General features: G+C 38.1%; 1 protein-coding gene across 1 annotated transcript; it reads left to right on the top strand.

Annotated features, from left to right (window-relative positions):
• The first annotated feature begins 16,527 nt into the window (after nucleotides 1–16,527).
• Nucleotides 16,528–17,481, top strand: LOC121172381 (olfactory receptor 10Q1). Its single transcript, XM_041004244.1, is given in 1 exon segment — nucleotides 16,528–17,481. A coding segment is annotated over 1 exon segment (954 nt).
• The last annotated feature ends 1,439 nt before the right edge of the window (nucleotides 17,482–18,920 follow it).

Raw genomic sequence — 18,920 nt, 5'->3', positions numbered from 1 at the left:
ATTCCCCCTGCTAACTTCTTATTTTTCAGGATGGTTCTAGCTGTTCGTGGTTTTTTGTGTTTCCAGATGAACTTTTGAATCATTGTATCCAGTTCCGTGAAGAATGTTTTGGGCAATTTGATTGGAATTGCATTGAAAATGTATATTGCTTGTGGTAATATAGACATTTTAATGATATTGATTTTGCCTATCCAGGAGCACGGGATGTTATTCCATCTTTTGAGGTTTTGTTCAATTTCCTTTTTAAATAGTTTGTAGTTTTCTTCGAATAGGTCTCCTACGCTTTTGGTTAGATTTATTCCCAAATACTTCATACTTCTCTCTGCTATTTTGAATGGTATCCTGTTGGTTAGATCTTCTTCCATCTTGGTGTTATTTGCGTACACTATGGCTGTTGATTTTCGTTCGTTAATTTTGTACCCCGCCACTCTGCCAAACTCTCGTATAAGTTCTAGCAGTTTCTGTATTGAGTCTCCTGGTTTTTCTATGTATAGGATTATGTCATCTGCATATAGTGAAAGCTTGACTTCTTCGTTTCCTATACGTATGCCTTTGATTTCTTTTTCTTGTCTTATGGCCTCTGCAAGTACCTCTAGAACTATGTTGAATAGCAGTGGTGATAGCGGGCACCCTTGTCTTGTTCCAGATCGCAGTGGGAAGGGTTCTAGCTTTTCTCCATTCAGTATGATACTGGCGTTGGGTTTTTCATAAATTGCTTTGATTATGTTGTGGATTTTCCCGTCTATGCCTACTTTGGCTAGAGTTTTTAGCATGAAGAGGTGTTGGATTTTGTCGAAAGCTTTTTCTGCAAAAACATGGAAGCAACCAAAATGCCCATCAGCAGAAGATTGGATAAGAAAGCTTTGGTTCATCTACTCCATGGAATACTACTCAGCTATTAAGAAAAACAAAATGCAGTTCTTTGTGGCTAAATGGGCACAACTGGAAACTATAATGCTAAGGGAAATGAGCGAATCCCAAAGGATTAGATACCACATGTTTGCCTTGATTTAACCTGTAATTTTTTGTTTGGTCGTTTGTTATTTTTTGAACCTGTCATTGATACTGTCTCAACCCAGATGTTTCGAAGAATGGAACTTGCATTATTTTTAACATATTGTTTACCCAATACTATGTCAATTAATTCCATAATGTTGTATATTGATACTGAGGCCTTGTTGGGGCTTTTAACTGACCGGATCTTTACTCTGTTAGACCTATCTTCAGACCATAGAAGGTCTCCCCAAGAGGCCACTGAACTTATCTGGACAATAAGACGCTGAACTTTATGCTAGGCATGTGATTGCAAGCAATGAATCTCAACTGAACTTGAACTATGGTTATGCAACAAGGTGGAGGAATCCACCATGGGGGGAGGGGTATGGGAGGGGTGGGGGGAATCCCCAGCGCCTATAAAACTGTACTACATAATACAATGTAAGCAACAATAAAAAAAATAAAAAATAAAAAATAAAATTTAACATTTCGAGATCTCTAGCATAACAATAACACTGTTAAGTATCTGTCCTGCAGAAGTGTTGGCATGAGAATTTCAGTTCGTGGGCTCTCTATATTATGAGAAAAAAATCTATACCTGAATTTCAAAAAATTTTTTAGCAAAATAAATTCATCTTTATATCAATTTTCCCATGGACTTTTCAAGCGCTCTTCGACAGCCCCATTTCAGCTCTCAATTGTTTGCAACTCAGCAATTCAGAAGTAGCCTAGTAATCCTTTCGTACAAGAGTATAGAGATCATTGTACATTCTTATAGCCATAAAATAAGTAAGGTATATCTGTGCTTATTCCATGCTATTTTGTTTCGTGGAAGCAAAGGATTGAGGATAAAAGATCCGTAAATATCTTTTAAGGAACTCCATGTCTGTAATAATAATAGTGTCCACAATGAATAATGATTGAGAAATGTGACTATTGATTTGTCTGAATATATGTATTCCTACTCAGAGTACTTTCCCTCTCATGAAAAATGGAGTCATCACTAGCATCTAGAGCTAAGTGATGGACATGAGCAGATGAGTAGAACACAGGATTAATGCACACACCCTTGAGCCATCTCTTTGTTTCTAATGACACCACCCGTATGCCCCTCCCCGAATTCTGAGCTGATCGACATTCTGAGGTAGTGCATCATCTCCATTCCAACAAAATCCCTTCTTAATCTAGATTCAACTGTATGTCTGGCTCCTATCCAGTGCAGGGTCTGTCTTGCCAGCTTTCCGACTGTATTCCAGACCACTCAGCATAATTTTAAAATGCATCTTTTTATACTTTGTATATTAATAACTTATAGTTTATTTGTCTTTAAATTTTATATTAGATTCTTGCTCAAGTCCTTGCTACTCTACTTCCTATATAACTACCTGATGATGCATCCGGAAAGGCAGTTTATAGGAAGGCAAAAAAAAAAAATCTGTGGAATGTCAAGGGCCCTGTAGCCAGTTTACTTTAACTTACATTTGGCTGTGCTTCATTCTATATATTTGATAAATGGAAGCCTTAATAAAAAAGGAAATTATGACACAGCTGCGTAATGGAGTCGATTAAGTATTAAATAGCTTTCTTCACATGATGTCTTACACGTAAGGTAAATTGTTCTCACCGTGATCTTTATTATGTATGAAATAGAGAAAAGAAAGGAACAGCACTGTAGTAAATGTCACACAGACAAGGTAACTGAAGTTTTCTCCAGGCATTTGTCAATCTGTGAAAATTCACACCCCTGTCATTTTTGCTCAGTTCATTTTTCAGGGGCAACAAGGAAATGTGCACTTACCTTACAGAATTTGTTTTCTTTAACATTTACTAAAGTATAAACCATTGGAGACGATTGAAAGTGAGAAAACCGTATTTCAGATTACAACATTTTTTACACGAAAGCGTGGAATAACATTAAAATAAATATTTCCCCAAACGCGTGGAAATGACTGATAAAAAAAAAAGTACATTTTTAAAATGTGGTTAAAATATTTTGAGCTATCTTAAATTCTTTAAAACTCGGAAATTCAGTTTGAATGGACATTAAAGCTGGGAACTCTGTTAACAAGCTGGAATGTCCCTGCCAATGACCTAAAGTGAGCCATACAACACTTCACTGTCAGAAAACTAGCAATTCTTAAGACTGGCATTGTGGCATAATGAGTTAAGCCGCTTCATGCAACCCCAGCATGTCATGTGATTCAGGTTCAAGTCCCAGCTGCTCCACTTCAGATAGAGCGTTTAGGTAACGTGAGAAAGCAGTGGGGATACTCTAAGAGAGACATGGAGGAAGCTTCTCTCTCTTGGCTTATGCCTGGTCCAACTCTGGCCATTACAGCCATTTGGAAAAGAACCAATAGCTGAAAGATTCTCTCTCTTGCCCTCTCTCTCTCGCCCTCTCTCTCTGTCTCAACTCTGCCTTCCAAACACATAAATATTTTTTTTAATTCCACAATTAATGTTTTGCAGTAACCATGTATTAATCCTCATGAATATATGCTTTGGCTAAATCTAGTTAACTGATTCTTCTGTTCAGGTTTTCCAAGTTCAGCTGTGCTTTTGGCTGTGGGTGAGTTCTCCACTGAAGCCTTCTCTCACCAGTCCTGGGTATGGATTGGTCTTTCTCTCCACGTTGGATTTCATCCATCTACAATCCATTACGAGCTTCTTTCTACATAGCTTATGAACCTAAAGAATCAAATTGGAAGCTATTAGTTCTCTATTGCATGTGCTAGCAAGTTTTAGATCATGTGTGCATTATCTCTTGCCAACGTGAGACAGAGAGCCATCCCTTTTTTTCTTTATTCTGGGCTGGACCAGATAGACTCTGTCTCACGATGGGAGGAGTGATGTATAAATACAGTGATGGGAAAGTGGGGAGCATCTGTATTGGCAATGTTCAGTCATTAGTATTAGTCCTGTAGTGCTGGAACCAGCTTACACACACAGAATCAAGATCTGAATAGTGCTCCCTGAACATAAAAGCTGTGGATTCAGAAACAATGATTTTTCCCTTAGAAGGAAAGGTCTTCACATAAACAGTAACAAACTCAAGTCACCTAGTGACTCAAGGATTTATAAAATATATATGTCAGCACAGACATTACATTCCGTGGATTTTGGATCCCAGGAGAATGGGCAAAACAATGGGAAATCAACTCAATCAAAATCATATTGCAAAGAAAAATCAGAAATAGATGAACAACCAGACAAAAGTTGCAAGTATTAGAAATCCACTGCAATAAGAGACTGAATATTGTGCAAGACTTTGAAACCAAGGAAAGATCATAATAGAAACACATGAACGTTTTAAACAAGTAAAAAAAAAATTATAAAACAGCATTTTAAATTAACATGATGAAAGATAAAATTGTGCAGAAAAATAGCAGAAACCAAGAAACAATGCTGTAATCTTGAATTACTATCAGAAAAGAACAAACACATGCAGGGATTTAAAGACTGTGATTTCTAGGGCTGAAATTGTGGCAGAGTGGCTAAAGTTGCCTCTTGCGATATTCACATCTCATATGGTGTGCCAGTTCATGTCCCAACTATTCCATTTCCAATCATTCTCCTTGCTAATGACCTGGACAACACATCAGAAGATAGTCCAATGTTTAGACCCCTGCACGGTCATGGGCAACTAGACAAAGCTCTTGGCTGCTGGCTTCATCTTGCTGAGCCCAAGCTGTTTGCAACATTCTGGGGAGTATACCAGCAGAAGGGAAAATCTCTCCCTCTGTCTCATCCTCTCCCTGTAGCTCTTTCAAATAAAATAAATTTTTTTCACAAAATGCCAGTTGTAATTTTAAAGTTCTTAATAGGTAGCATAAACATTTGACAAAACAACTTAAAGGAAACAGTATAAATGAAGCCAAGATTGACAAATCACCCAGAATATAAAAGACTGTGAAAGTCAAAAGGGACTTATAAGCAATTCAAATAAACATTTAGCACAATTTCTGTGCTCCTCTCAAGTACAGGCACAGTTGTAGACACTACAAATATTCACACCATGGTACAATAAATATTTATGTATTAAAATAAATCACAATTGTAAAACTTGACAGTTGCTACATTATGAAATAAGGAAAAATGAAGAAAGGCAAAAGGGTGGAGTACAGGTGTGTTACTTTATAAAGTTACAGGGGAAGTATTCTTCAAGCAGGCAATATTAAACAACGATATGAAAGCCACACACAACCGAGGTATATAGACACCTACCAGAAGACCATTTCAGCCAAAGCAAAGAGCAAGCACAGTTTCTCTAGCCGAGTGTGTAACTGGTATGTCCAATGCTATGGAAGAGGATGAAGGATAGTCATATGGTGACAGTTAATGATGGCAACTGATGATCATTGCATCATGGTAAATATAGTGGTAACAATGGGGATGGGGATGGTTGTGACAGGATGGTGGTGGTTATGGCAGCTAATGCTTGGTGATGGTGATGACGATAGAGGTAGTGATGTCAGTGGAGGTGAGATCATTATAGTAATCATGAAAGGGATAACAATTAACTATATGGTTGATTCATTCTATTTCTACAGAGAGATAGAAAGAAAATATTATCATCTGCTACTTACTGATAAGAAAACTGACACATAGCGATTAAATATTTAGCCAAGGTAACAATGCAAGTATTACAGTCAAGGTTGAAATGTAAGCATTTTAACATCCCAGTCCATGCACTTAATCACTATCCATATGCTCTATTGATCTTCAAAGAGCAGCAATGAGGCTGCAATGCTTGAGGTAGCTAATTAGGGTAAAAAAGCAGAGGTGGTGTGGTGGGATGAGGTCAGAAGTTACAAAGTGAAGATTGTGGAAAGAACTTTGACTTTATGCAAAGTGAGATGGAAAGCCACAGAAGGGATTTGATGAGAGGATTTGAGCATTGTCAGATTTGCATTTTAAACGGATCACTCTTCCTAAAAATGCTATTTCAGAAGGAAGGGGAACATCAGAGTCTTTTGGATATCTACGAGTGCTGTCGCAACTTAAGCAAGTATTCGTGTGTTACATGAAATCATATTTTAAAAGCTGAAGCCAGATCAGTTTTACTGAAACTGAAAACTGATAGGGGACGGCAGGGGGAATAAAAGACAAGAACCAAAGATAATTGTAAAAATTACTTGAACCTAAGGAGGTGGAATAAAATATATAATTTACTAACATACTATAGGAAATGCTACAACACATTGGCATAAGCGAAGAGTTTTTGGATAAGACCCTAGAAGCACAGGACATTAGGGCAAAAATAGAGAAACAAAATAACGTCAAGCTAAGAAGCTTCTGCCTAGGGGAAAAAATAAATAAATAAAGGAGCAACTGACAGATTGGAAGAAAATATTTGTGAATTATGCAACTGGTAAAGGATTGTTATCCAGGATATAATACATAAGGAGTTCAAGAAACCCAATAACAACAACAACAACAAAAAGAACAAGCAATCTAATTAAGACATAGAAGACAGAAACAGACATGTTTGAGTCACTGCCTTCAGAAATTACTAGATATTTTTTAAATTTCATGAATAGTGTGTATTCAAAGCACTTCCATACACGTCCGCAAGTTTAAAGCCATCTCTAAACTAGGAGACAACTCATCCAATCAGCTCCCCTGCTAGGGCCTCTCGGGAGTGAGTATGTGTAGGGAACCACTACTTTCCCATTTTGAAGTTGCCGGCAGGATGCAGAAGCTTCCAGACCTGCCTGGCTATAGAATGTTCTGGATTGCAAAAGATGACTTCAAAAACTTAATGAAAATGGAATGAACAGATGTTTATTTGGGAGACAGAAATATTTTGAATCCATTCATAGTTCTAGGAGTTCCTTCAAAGATCCCTCATGTCATGGCTGGTTTTGCTGGACTCAAGAAACTGCAGCTTCATCAAGGAATCTAAAGAAAAAGGAAGCAGATATTAATATAACCTCCATACACATTCAACTGCTCTTCATTCCGCAAATGAAACTCTCATTCACACACTCAGAACCAGCCTGGATCTCTGTGTGAGCCATCACCATGAATACACAGGGAAGGTCGTTTACACTCACATGGACTTTGGATTTTTCTTTCCCTCTCTATGAATAAATTCAAAAGGCTCATTTTGCTTCAGCGAGACCTTTTGGCTCACTTTTACATCTGCTTTAACAACGTATTCCTTCCCCTTTCGCATCTGACAAGTCATGTCCCAGATCACTAACGTCTGTCTCAGAGCCAACTTCTCAGAACACCGTCTAAAACAGCGACTCAGCTATGACAGTTGTCAGGTGACGCGCCCTCTCCAAGCCTTCCCCAAGTTGTTACCCAGTTTCGTTCATTTTCTATAGCATTCACACGTCTAGCACACTGTTAAAAGTTAATATTTTGAGGCTTGGCAGAGTAGTTTAGTGGCTAAAGTCTTCACCTTGCTTGTGCCCAGGATCCCATATGTATGCCAGTTTCTATCCTGGCTGCTCCACTTCCCTTCCAGCTCCCTGCTTGTGGCCGGGGAAAGCAGTCGAGGATGGCCTAAAACCTTGAGACCCTGCACCCACATGAGAGGCCTAGAAGAAGCTCCTGGCTCCTGGCTTTGGAGTAGCTCAACTGTGACCAATGCAGCCACTTGGGGAGTGAGCCAGCAGATAGAAGATCTTTCCCTATCTCCTTCTCTCTGTAAATCTGAATTTCAAATAAAAGTAAGTAAATCTTTAAAATAATTTTTGTTCTTATTCTTGCTTTCTGCTTGTCACCTTCTCCCTTGAAGAAAGTAATTTATGAAGATGAAATTTCTACCTTTCTACACTGATGTTTTAAAACACTGAGAGGGTCCGGCGTAGTGGCCTAGTCACTAAAGTCCTCACTGTACAAGTGCTGAGATCCCATATGGGTCCCGATTCTAATCCTGGTGGCCCTGCTTCCCATCCAGCTCCCTGCTTGTAGCCTGGGAAAGCAATCAAGGACTGGCCCAAAGCCTTGGGACCCTGCACCCATGTGAGAGACCCGGAGGAAGTTCCAGGCTCCTGACTTTGGACCAGTGCAGCTCTAGCTGTTGCATCCGCTTGGGGAGTGAATCATCGGATGGAAGATCTGCCTCTCTGTTTCTCCTCCTCTCTGTATATCTGACTTTGCAATAAAAAATAAATAAATCTTTAATAAAACACTGAGAAAAAAAATTTATAGTAGGAATTCAATAAATTATTTCAACAAGTTGGATTAAGTAAAGGGCACCTGTTCCGTGCGGAGGTCATTGTTGATAATGACTGTCTGGGGATCCCAGGCAGGTATCTTCATTCCTTCCTGCAATTTAGAGGCACTTACCAATGCACTGTTTCAGAAAATCTCTCCTGTTGGGTGTTAAAGGAAAATCACTGGGGAAATTGACCTTTAGGGATCCATTAATTTTAAATGTTTCTTAAAGGACACCAAATAATTTGACTCTATTAAAGAATACTGGACCGTGTATAAATATTTGGATGTATGTTTTCTATTCAATATTCCTTCTCTTCAGGACCTGCGTTTCTCAACTTTTCTACTTCAACTTCAAAGGAAGTTCTTCTCACCCTACCGCAGTCCATCACGGATTTTTAAGAGATGCTTTTTCTCCTCAGTGTCAAGACTTTCCCATAGCAGCATCTGGATGTCATCAGGGTACTGTATACTGACTACTTCTCTCTGTGAGATGCAGCACAACATGAAATTCACAGACCTGCATCCCCTTTTATTCTGTAAAGGGAAGTTAGACAAAGGTTTGCTGATAGAGTTCCTATCATCACCAATGAATATATTGACATTATCTTAGGTCTTCAATGGAATAAAGCAATTATCAAGGTGGTAAGGAAGCATATTAAGACATTCTTGTTTGGACCTTGATTTTCTTTCTAAATATAATTAAAGCACAAATACTTATGCAATACTTTCCAATGTGAGAGGAATTTATTATTACCAAAAGAAGATGGTGGACCAATGAATGATCAGAATAGTTATTACTGTTCCTTTTTAAAAGGACAGAAAAGGCAGGTTTGATTAATGATTAACTTCTTCAGTACCATACACCTCATCTGTACAAACCCAGAATTAATCAGATCTGCCTTTTTGTCCAGTGTTCTTTCCATGCATCCATCCAGACTGAGCGCTGAAAGACAAGTAGGAAGCTGTCAGAGAGCAAGAGGAAGAGGAGGGTCAAAGGCAGAAGGAATTGACGCACTTTTCTCCATAATATCATTTAATAACATGCAGTTTAATGCTGCAGTATAAAAAAAATGCATTCTATGCTTCAGTAGAGTTGAGGACTGTCATATGCAAAATGAGATTGCTTTGCCGCAAAGCCACAGAAACACTATAGTGGTGATATGTGACTCTCTAAAAACAAAGTTTGAATTTTGCTCAGTTGATCACCAAAACTTTCACTTCTGGGGTACCATGAAGAATCAATTTTTTAAAGAACATGATTAACGAGTTTGTTCCTCAGGGACTTTTCCAAAATTTTGTGTGTGTGCCATATGCTTTACAAAGATGAAGTCAGCAATCATAGATTTAATTTTTTTACATGCCACCGTTTGGTTGCATGTAATCAGGGAGTATAGAGAAGGATGTCCAAGGCGGAGGAAGTGGATGGCACAAAGACTTCAGTGAAAGACAGACTAGCAGCAACTGACGGAAACATGGTGGAGCTACAGCAGAGAATGGAATAAAGAGAATGAGAAAATAGCTCTGCAACTTAGCTGTCAGTATAAGTATTTGATATAACAGTGTTATATCCATTGTAAATAAAAGTGAGCTTCACAGAGGTTTATAACTTTGGCCATGAATTCTAAAAACCTACAAATGGCATATTTAGGTTTCAGAGATCAAACACCTGCCAAAGGTGAAACTAACTTGGCTACAGTCCAGTGGCAACTACCAGTAAAGTAATTTGGGACAGAAAATGTGTTGCCAAATTATTTTAAGAGGACACTGCCTCCATTCCTTACGTCCAGAGGTACCAGGCTGAACTTGGGGATTTGTTTCACAATCACGCTTCTGTGAACTTCATGTCCACACTGAAGCAACTATTCGCACTGTAGCAGCTAAATCATATACTTTCTAACGTAGATGAAGAGAGTTTGAAGGCATATATGTGCCCCCCAATCCCACCAACTAGTCCAATACAACACAAATGCTGGTGTGAGATGTGCCATTAGCCAACCTTAATCCCTCTGGACCTTAGTTTTTTCAAGTAGGAATGAGAGGAGAAGACTCTGTCTTTTGATTTCTTCTGAAGTTCCCAGTTGTAGGTTTAATTTCATGTATACTTTATAAATTATACACATAGAAATTATAGCTAAGTTTTTACATAGTTTGAATTTTTCCCAACATTTTCAAAAGTGTGTTGAAAATGTACACTGTTTATATAAATGTATTTCATATTATCATGCATTAATTTAGTTCATTAGCCTATAACTGATGTGCCAGATACAAAGGAATATCTATTCCATGTGTCACGTAAGGCCCACAAAATCTTTTTTTTTTTTCTGGACCTGTTAAGGCAACCACAGATGAAACTTGAAATTGAACACACCTGGAGCAAGTTAATCTTTAAGCTGATCATTTTGTATGGTCAGAAAATGATATTATGGAAAAGAAATGATGTTTTGAATGCATATTGCTTACAACCCTACAATAGCATAATAGAGATCCAGAATAGGAAAGCCTGTATATATAAAACTAATTCAGTGAAAATTTTGTTAAGAATTTTGAAAATGGGGCCCGACACGATAGTGTAGTGGTTAATGTCCTCACCTTGCACATGCCAGGATCCCATGTGGTTGCTGGTTCTAGTCCCAGCAGCCCCACTTCCCGTCCAGCTCCCTGCTTGTGGCCTGGGAAGGCAGTTGAGAATGGCTCAAGACCATGGGACCCTGCACCCGCGTGGGAGACCCAGAAGAGCTCCTGGCTCCTGGCTTCAGATTGGCTCGGCTCTGGTCATTGTGGTCACTCTCCTCTGTGTATATCCACCTTCCCAATATAAATAAATAAAATCTTTAAAAAGTTGGAGGAACTTCACACTTCTACTGCACCATAGTTTGCCCTTACAAGCTCCTACTTTGACCAAATCCTGTATCACAAAATGTAATTATTTGTTTTAGCCACTTCATTTCAGCTCATAATATCTCAAATGTTTTGCTCTTACAAAAAGAAGCCAAACATAACATCCAAGTGTTATTTAACAAATTCACCAGAGGAAGTTAAAAAGCCTTTGAAGATAATAACCACTGGACAGGAAAACATTAATTCTTACACATGAATTCTTATTTGTATAATATTTAAAAAACAAAAACTTTCCTTTGGAAATATGTGCTGAATCGCCTTGCCATTGCCCTTGCTCTGAGAGCCATCAGGCTCCCAATGCCGTGTGCCTTGCTGTATCAACAGATTAGACATGTCATGTTTTGTACCAAATATCAGCTGCCCCCAGTAGGGTACAGGGAGGCTCATTTGATGTCCATGAGTTAGTAAAACACAATCATTTTAAAATATTTTCCTGAGCCCAGCTTTAATTATAAATTATGATATGTAGTTTACTGAACTTTCCTCTTTGGTTAGATTCTTCTTTTTATTTTTTATTTCATTGTTCTAGGTTTATTAGAACAAGTGGAGAACTTAAGGAGATAAAATTTAGAGAAACCTGACTGTCTGTTCTGCAAAAGATAAGAACTGAAGTGTAAGTATTTCATGGAACTGTAGCATATCAGAAAAGAGGTGTAAGCATACTTATTTTAGTGAATGATTGCTATGACTCAGAGCATGGCACACTTGAAACAATCTTCATAAATTCCCCTTATAGGTCCATATTACCATTCCGCAGTCACACCATAGGGAGCCAAGCAATGCTTATGCAGAGTCAATTATCAAGTGCAGTACTCCCCCTCCAATCCAGGGCTAACTGACTTCGAAGTTCATGTCATCAACACTCCACTCTTCAATTTTTTTCCACCTATTTTGAACATTTTTCTGAAGTTAAGTGAGAGAAAATTTTTAAATAATGATTTGGTTGCAAAATTGGGCATGTTTATTATAAAATCCATAAATGCAGGAAATCATACCAGCTTATATCTTTACACGTATTGTTACGAGAACAGGCAAAATTACCTTTAAATTTTGCTAAGTTAAATCACGTGTAATGTTTTTCCAAGCTGAGTCTTCATTAGCCTTCACACAATCATATTATGGTTGTGTTTACAGCACCATTTTACATTATGGCATGATGTTCCCTTAATAAGTAGACCACAATTAATTAGTATCCTCCTATTATTAATATTTTGTTGATATAATTTTTTCAGTTTTGTTTACATTTTTAATATAAAGATAACAGATTTTATGTAGTTCATTGCTATATTTCTAATGATATATTTCCTCCTTTCTTTTTCTTTTTTTTTTCTTTCTGTTTTTATTGTGACATTTTTCATTTACTTTTAGTCAAGGGCTTTAGACTCCACTAAAAAAAGAGTTCAACAAATAAAAAATAGAAATGACATTGTTCATCAGGAATATAGACAAGAGATGACAATTTTACTGAATTTCCAAGATGGATGGAGGCAATATTTAACTATTACATCAAAAATTAGTCAGTAATTGCAGACACCTGGTCACTTGATAAGACTAAATTTTTAAATGTAATATAGCAAAGCAGAATGTATGCATTTCATCACATATTTCATTATATATTACCAAACTGCATGCCACAAACTTTACATCCATTTGTACTTTGACTGACTACGTATATATTCGGGAATGAATATCCACTTAAGTTAAACAATTCCACAAATTATCTCCTTACCTCACCATTAATCTCAGAGAACAGTATCTCATTTTATTTGTTTGAACATTAATGAGATTGTATTTTTATGCACATATTTTAGGCATTTTTAAAGTTTCTATTATTTTTCTCATGGTAAGTTTTCATAGGTTTTTTCATTAATTCATGAGTGGGTTTCTTTCATTTGGCTGTGAAACTTCGTTTGCTATTTGGTTTTCTTAGTGCGTTTCTGCTCTATGGATACCTTTATATTTTATTAAGAGCAGTAATATTCTTGTAGACTCTATCTTTGCTTGTTTGACTATTTACTCTGAGCCTGAAAAAACTGTTCATCTTCACAGTCCCTTCTGGTTTTCCTCAAATTTTTTTTAAAGTTTGAATCCTAATCCTAAATCCATCACCAATAATATATATTTTTTACATAAATATGCATTCATTAGGAAATATATTAGCCCATTGTCCTCAAGGCATATTAGGAGAAAGAAATCCTTTGTGACTGATCATAGTTAATATATATTATTGTAGGGATTTTCAAGTACAATCCATTCAATTCTTACATAAGCCCAAGACGTAAGTAATTGTATCTTAGATGTATTGTACACAGATTCACTACAGTTATATGGTATAGACAGTGAGACCAATAGCCACAGTAAAGGCAATACAATAAAATAATTAAAACAAAGAACACTGGAACCACCCTGCCCATGTTTAAAATCCCAATCCAACATGTGCTAGCTTTGTGATCTTGAGATTGTTGCTCACCCTCTGAATGCCTTCATTTCCTTGTCTATAAAATGCCTGTAAGAACTCTTTAGAGAGGGTGTTAAGAGACAAGTTAATAGATGCAAAGTGCAGGAAATAATTTATAACGCAGCAAGTGTAACAGAGTGGTTAGCTACTGTGAGTGATCCCATACTGCTGTGTTCTGCCCCGTGCTCCACAACCAAGGTTTTGATTTTTTATGTAACATATAGTTTTTAATTGTTTGCAGTATCTTTTTTTATTATTTTCCATGAGACACTTTTGTAGATATAGGTATTCTCTGTTCCTCCCTCGCACTCCTCCCTTCCCATTTTCCCTCCCAGTATTTCCCCAAATTATTACAATAGAATATATAGTCCTTTAGTAACAGTTACAGATTTAACATTCTGCTCTTTAAGTGAATCATGGCATTGTAGGTATAGGAAAAGTTAGGAAACCTGACATTGTATTTTCAAGGTGTATTTAACTGTTTCATTAGGAGGCTTCCTTTTATTTGGGCATAGACATGCATACTGCAATACATCTTCACTTCCCAGGATGCTGATTTCATTATACCGTTCATCTATGAGAATAAATGTATGTAATTTTTTAACCTATAGATCTGCTTGTTTTCTGCTTTGCGTAGTTTGTCCTATGTCAGAAAGAAGATAGAGTATTTGTCCTGTTGGGACTGGCTTATTTCATTGAGCATAATAGTCTCCAGTTGGGACAATTTTGTTGCAAATGGTAGAATTTTGGTCCTTTAAATGGCTGTGTAGTATCCCATAGAGCAGATGTAGCAGTTTGTTTATCCATTCCTCTTTCAATGAGCATCTGGGTGGTTTCCGCCTCTGCACTATTGTGGATTTTGCTGCTGTAAATATAGGGTTGCAAAGTGCTTTCTCTTATATTTGCCATGTCTTTAAGGTCTATACACGTGTCACTCCAACATGGTGCTTGATTCACTCACTGTTTCAGTCAATTAACACTAACATAGTGTGTTTGTCTACTGAATCACACAAGTTCAGATCTTCAAAATTTGTTATTTATTCACTGATATGCTAATCATCGTTCATTCATTCATTCACTTTGCTTGTTTGGAGGACATATTCTTCTTTTAATATTTTACTGACTGTTTTGAGAGAACGTTTGATGTACATTATAGTCAAAGGCTTTATGGCCCTACTAAATAAAAGATTCAGCAAAAAAAAAAAAAGTAAAATGATATAATCCCTCAAGAAACGGGGCCAGGGCTATGAGCAGTATGAACAAATGAGCAAATGAACATATTCTAACTGATGCTGTAGATTAAAAACTCTGTTTCCTAGTCACTTTACTTTTGTTTTTGTTACCTTTTTCTATTCTTTTTTTATTTTTTGGTTTACAGTGTTTTACACTAAGGGGTATAATGTGACATTTCAATATATAGATACAAGGTGGTATGATCGAATCAGTGTAATTAGCATATTCATTATCTCCTACATCCACTGCTTCACTCCCCGGAGTGGCTCAAAGCAAGCAGTTGCAAAGCCAGGCTGAAGCCAAGAGCCAAGAATTCTGTGTCTTCCATGAGGATTCCAAGGGTCCATCGTGGCTGCTTTCCAAGGCGTGCTATCAGGGGGATTCTTCATAAGCAGAGCAGCTGGGGCTTGAACTGGCAATCGAATACTGGAGGTCAGTTTTGCAAGCAATGTCACAGCAGCCTGAATCTGACCTGTCTCCAGAGCTTGTGTTAAGTGTATTCAGGACAACATTTCTGGCACCGTATACATATGAAGTTACAAGTTAAATGGAAATCAGTAAGTCTAAGAGCACAGAATTCTTTTCAGTTTGTTTTTCTTAAATGTCTATAGAATTGTTCTCTTCCCTCTTTTTTAGTGTTAACACTGCAATCCAAACAACACGGTACTTGCTGACATTTTTCCTTCCCAGTTTTTCTTCTGATTGTTCTGATGCATAGCTCAACTCTGCTATTACGTTTTGAGTTACCTTGCTATTATTTTCTTAGTTCCAAAAACTCCATTTTCATTTCCTCCAGCTTGAGTCAGTCCTCACTCATTCAGAACTTCCATTAGAATCCAAATCTTTAGGTTCCTGGTTGCAAATTTTGAGGAAATACTGATATGAGACGAAATGCATGAAGAGGGCTTGGGGGGGAGGGGCTTCAAAATGTTCATGGAGTAGAAAGATGATCCTTTAATTCCATTTTTCCATGAATCATTCGAAGTGTCCTCACATGTGGAAAAAAAAGACCAGATATAAAGTTGTTTGCCTGCTTTCATAAATGGAGTCAAAGCAACTAAACTTAAAGAGAACTCACGGTACAGCCAAAATAATACTATTTAAGAAATAGGAAGAACAGAGTCTTCCCACGCCGAATTTCAGAAATAACTCCTGCAGACCTAATGCCACAACCAATTACAATATGTACCATTGAGCATAAGGTGAAACTCTTAAGCTAATATAAAGGGGTAGAAGAATGGTTACATGAAGTGGAGAATAAAACTTTGAAAAAATGACAAACACTTGAAGGTTACTAGCATTTTTCCTATTTCTGATGCCTTAATAGTGGTCATATTTGTTTAATTAATCTGCAAAAAAAAGTAAGGTGACCACTTGGGATCCATCAATTTCTATGCATAGGGGCTACATTTTGATTAGAAAGTTTATTACAAATGTGACTAACATATCCATATATCTGATTTAAAATATTCACAGTTAACACGTTAGTTTAACTTAACACAAGGAAAGTATTAGCTGTTGTCAACGGGATTTTAATATCAAATTAAAAACAACAGACATCTCACCAGTAACTTCCTCAAGGTATTCACCCCATTGGTAAAAATTTCTAAAGCAAAACCACATAAGGGTAACTACTGTGAATTCATGCGTTACAATTGAACACTGGATACCAATAGGTGATTTTACATCAAATTTAAAATCTCTTTTATGCAGGTAATAAAGCAATCAGGCTCAGGGGTTTACTTGCTTCTCATCTTTTAACAAAGAAGATGTTGGCTTGGAAACCTGTCCTCAACCAATCCGGTCCTACCGAGTTTGTCTTCCGGGTGTTCACCACTGTCCCGGAACTCCAGGTCCTTCTCTTCCTTCTCTTCCTCCTCCTCTACCTCATGATCCTCTGCGGCAACACGGCCATCATCTGGGTGGTCTGCACACACAGCTCCCTCCACACACCCATGTACTTCTTCCTCTGCAACCTCTCCTTCCTGGAAATGTGCTACACCACTGTGGTGGTGCCCCTGATGCTTTCCAACATTTGGGGGCCTCAGAAGCCCATTCCACTGGCTGGCTGTGGAGCCCAAATGTTCTTCTTTGTTACTCTTGGCAGCATTGACTGTTTCCTGCTGGCAGTGATGGCATATGATCGCTATGTGGCCATCTGCCACCCACTGCACTACACCCTCATCATGACCCACAAGCTTTGCGTTCAGATGGTGGTGGCATCCATAGGCCTGGCCCTGTTTCTCTCCCTACAACTCACCACCTTAATCTTCACCCTACCCTTCTGAGGACGCCACCGGGAGATTAACCACTTCCTCTGCGATGTGCCTCCAGTCCTGCGCCTGGCCTGTGCTGACATCCGCGTGCAACAGGGTGTCCTGTATGTCGTGGGCATTCTCGTGCTGACTGTCCCCTTCCTGCTTATCAGCATCTCCTACGGGTTCATCGCCCGCACCATCCTCCGCATCCGCTCTGCAGAAGGCCGCAGCAGAGCATTCTCCACCTGCTCCTCTCACCTCACTGTGGTCTTGATTCAGTATGGATGTTGCAGCCTAGTCTACTTGCGCTCCAGCACCTCAGAAGACGAACAACGAAAACTCGCTCTGGTCTACACCTTTATCACGCCCTTACTCAACCCTTTGATTTACACACTCAGGAATCAAGATATCAAAGGGGCACTGAAGAAAGCTATTGTTAGTAAGGCGGCTTCTGACACCCACTGAAGAGGGGCTAAGGGAAGACTGAGGGTCTGTTGGATGTCACAGAGCTCAAAAGAACAAACAGAATTATATATGCTTGAAATGGTAGCACATGTTTGACATTTTTGGAGTATTTATTCCTCGTCCACAATTGCAGTCATTTTCCTAATTCTTTTTTTCAATTGACTTTTGGGCAAACTCTTAATGGCACCAACAAGTAATACATTCAAAAATGTGAAGAAAAAGAAAAAAGAAACCTAATCCCGGAAGAAACTAGGCAAATATTGTAAAGTACATAATCAAATACAAAGATACTTTTACTCACACAAAGTCAATCACAGAATCATTGAAAATGATAGTGGCATATAATTTCTATCAACTTGCTGGGAAAATATTTGAAACAAAAGTTTGAGAAAGTGCTGTTTTTGCAGCAAAGCTCATATGCACAGGCAGTTCTTTCCATGTCTTTCTTTTGGATTTTCCTTCCCACATGTGCAAGAAAAAGCAGAGTGTTTGTCTTGCAGTGTCTGGCTTATTTCTCTCAACCACTTCACTACAAATGACAGAATTTCGTTTTTTGTAGTAAAGAATATTCTAATTTGTATATATTGCTTCTGAATGTTTGTGAGTGCTGTAACTATTCATCTGGGTACATTAGTAAGTGCCCAGTGTTGCAGTAAAAATTGTAGAACTGGGGTCTCCTCTATAAAATGATTTTGTGTTTTTTAGATACATACCCATTAGTGGGATTGCTAGATCATATGGTAAGCCTGTTTTCTAGCTTCCATTTTAAACAAATCTCCATATTTCCCACAATAATCACCTAATTTACATTCCCACCAACAGGGTACACTAATTCCCCTTTATCCACATCCTTGTCAGCATTTTTTGGCACTCAACGTCTTCTGGGTTAGATGAGCTGGCTTTCATGTCCCCTGAGTGCCCCTGGGCATGCTGTCCACTGCACAGGAATCAGCAGCTGAGGAGACCCAGTCCTGATACATGCACTCCAAGGCCAGACCACATATATTGTGATTTACCCTATGGCTGGGGTTTAAATCCAGTAGTCTATGTTTTTGCAATTACTGATTGTGCTGCAATGAACATAGGGATGCATGTTGGTTTGTCGTAAAACAGGTGTTTTGGATATATTCCTAGGAGTGCTATTGCTGGGTCATATGGTATGCAGATTTTGAGTTGTTTGAGTGTTCTCCAGACTGATTTCCATAGAGGCTGTACCAATTTGCAGCTCCACCGAAATGCCCATCAGCAGAAGATTGGATAAGAAAGCTTTGGTTCATCTACTCCATGGAATACTACTCAGCTATTAAAAAAAACAAAATGCAGTTCTTTTTGGCTAAATGGGCACAACTGGAAACTATAATGCTAAGGGAAATGAGCGAATCCCAAAAGATTAGATACCACATGTTTGCCTTGATTTAACCTGTAATTTTTGTATGGTT

The sequence above is a fragment of the Ochotona curzoniae genome, unplaced genomic scaffold (assembly GCF_017591425.1).
Source record: "Ochotona curzoniae isolate NIBS_2020 unplaced genomic scaffold, NIBS_Ocur_1.0 scaffold_3171, whole genome shotgun sequence".
NCBI classification, from domain to species: Eukaryota; Metazoa; Chordata; class Mammalia; order Lagomorpha; family Ochotonidae; genus Ochotona; species Ochotona curzoniae.
Note: the sequence above shows the minus strand (reverse complement) of the source record. Positions and strands in the feature narration are given on the sequence as shown.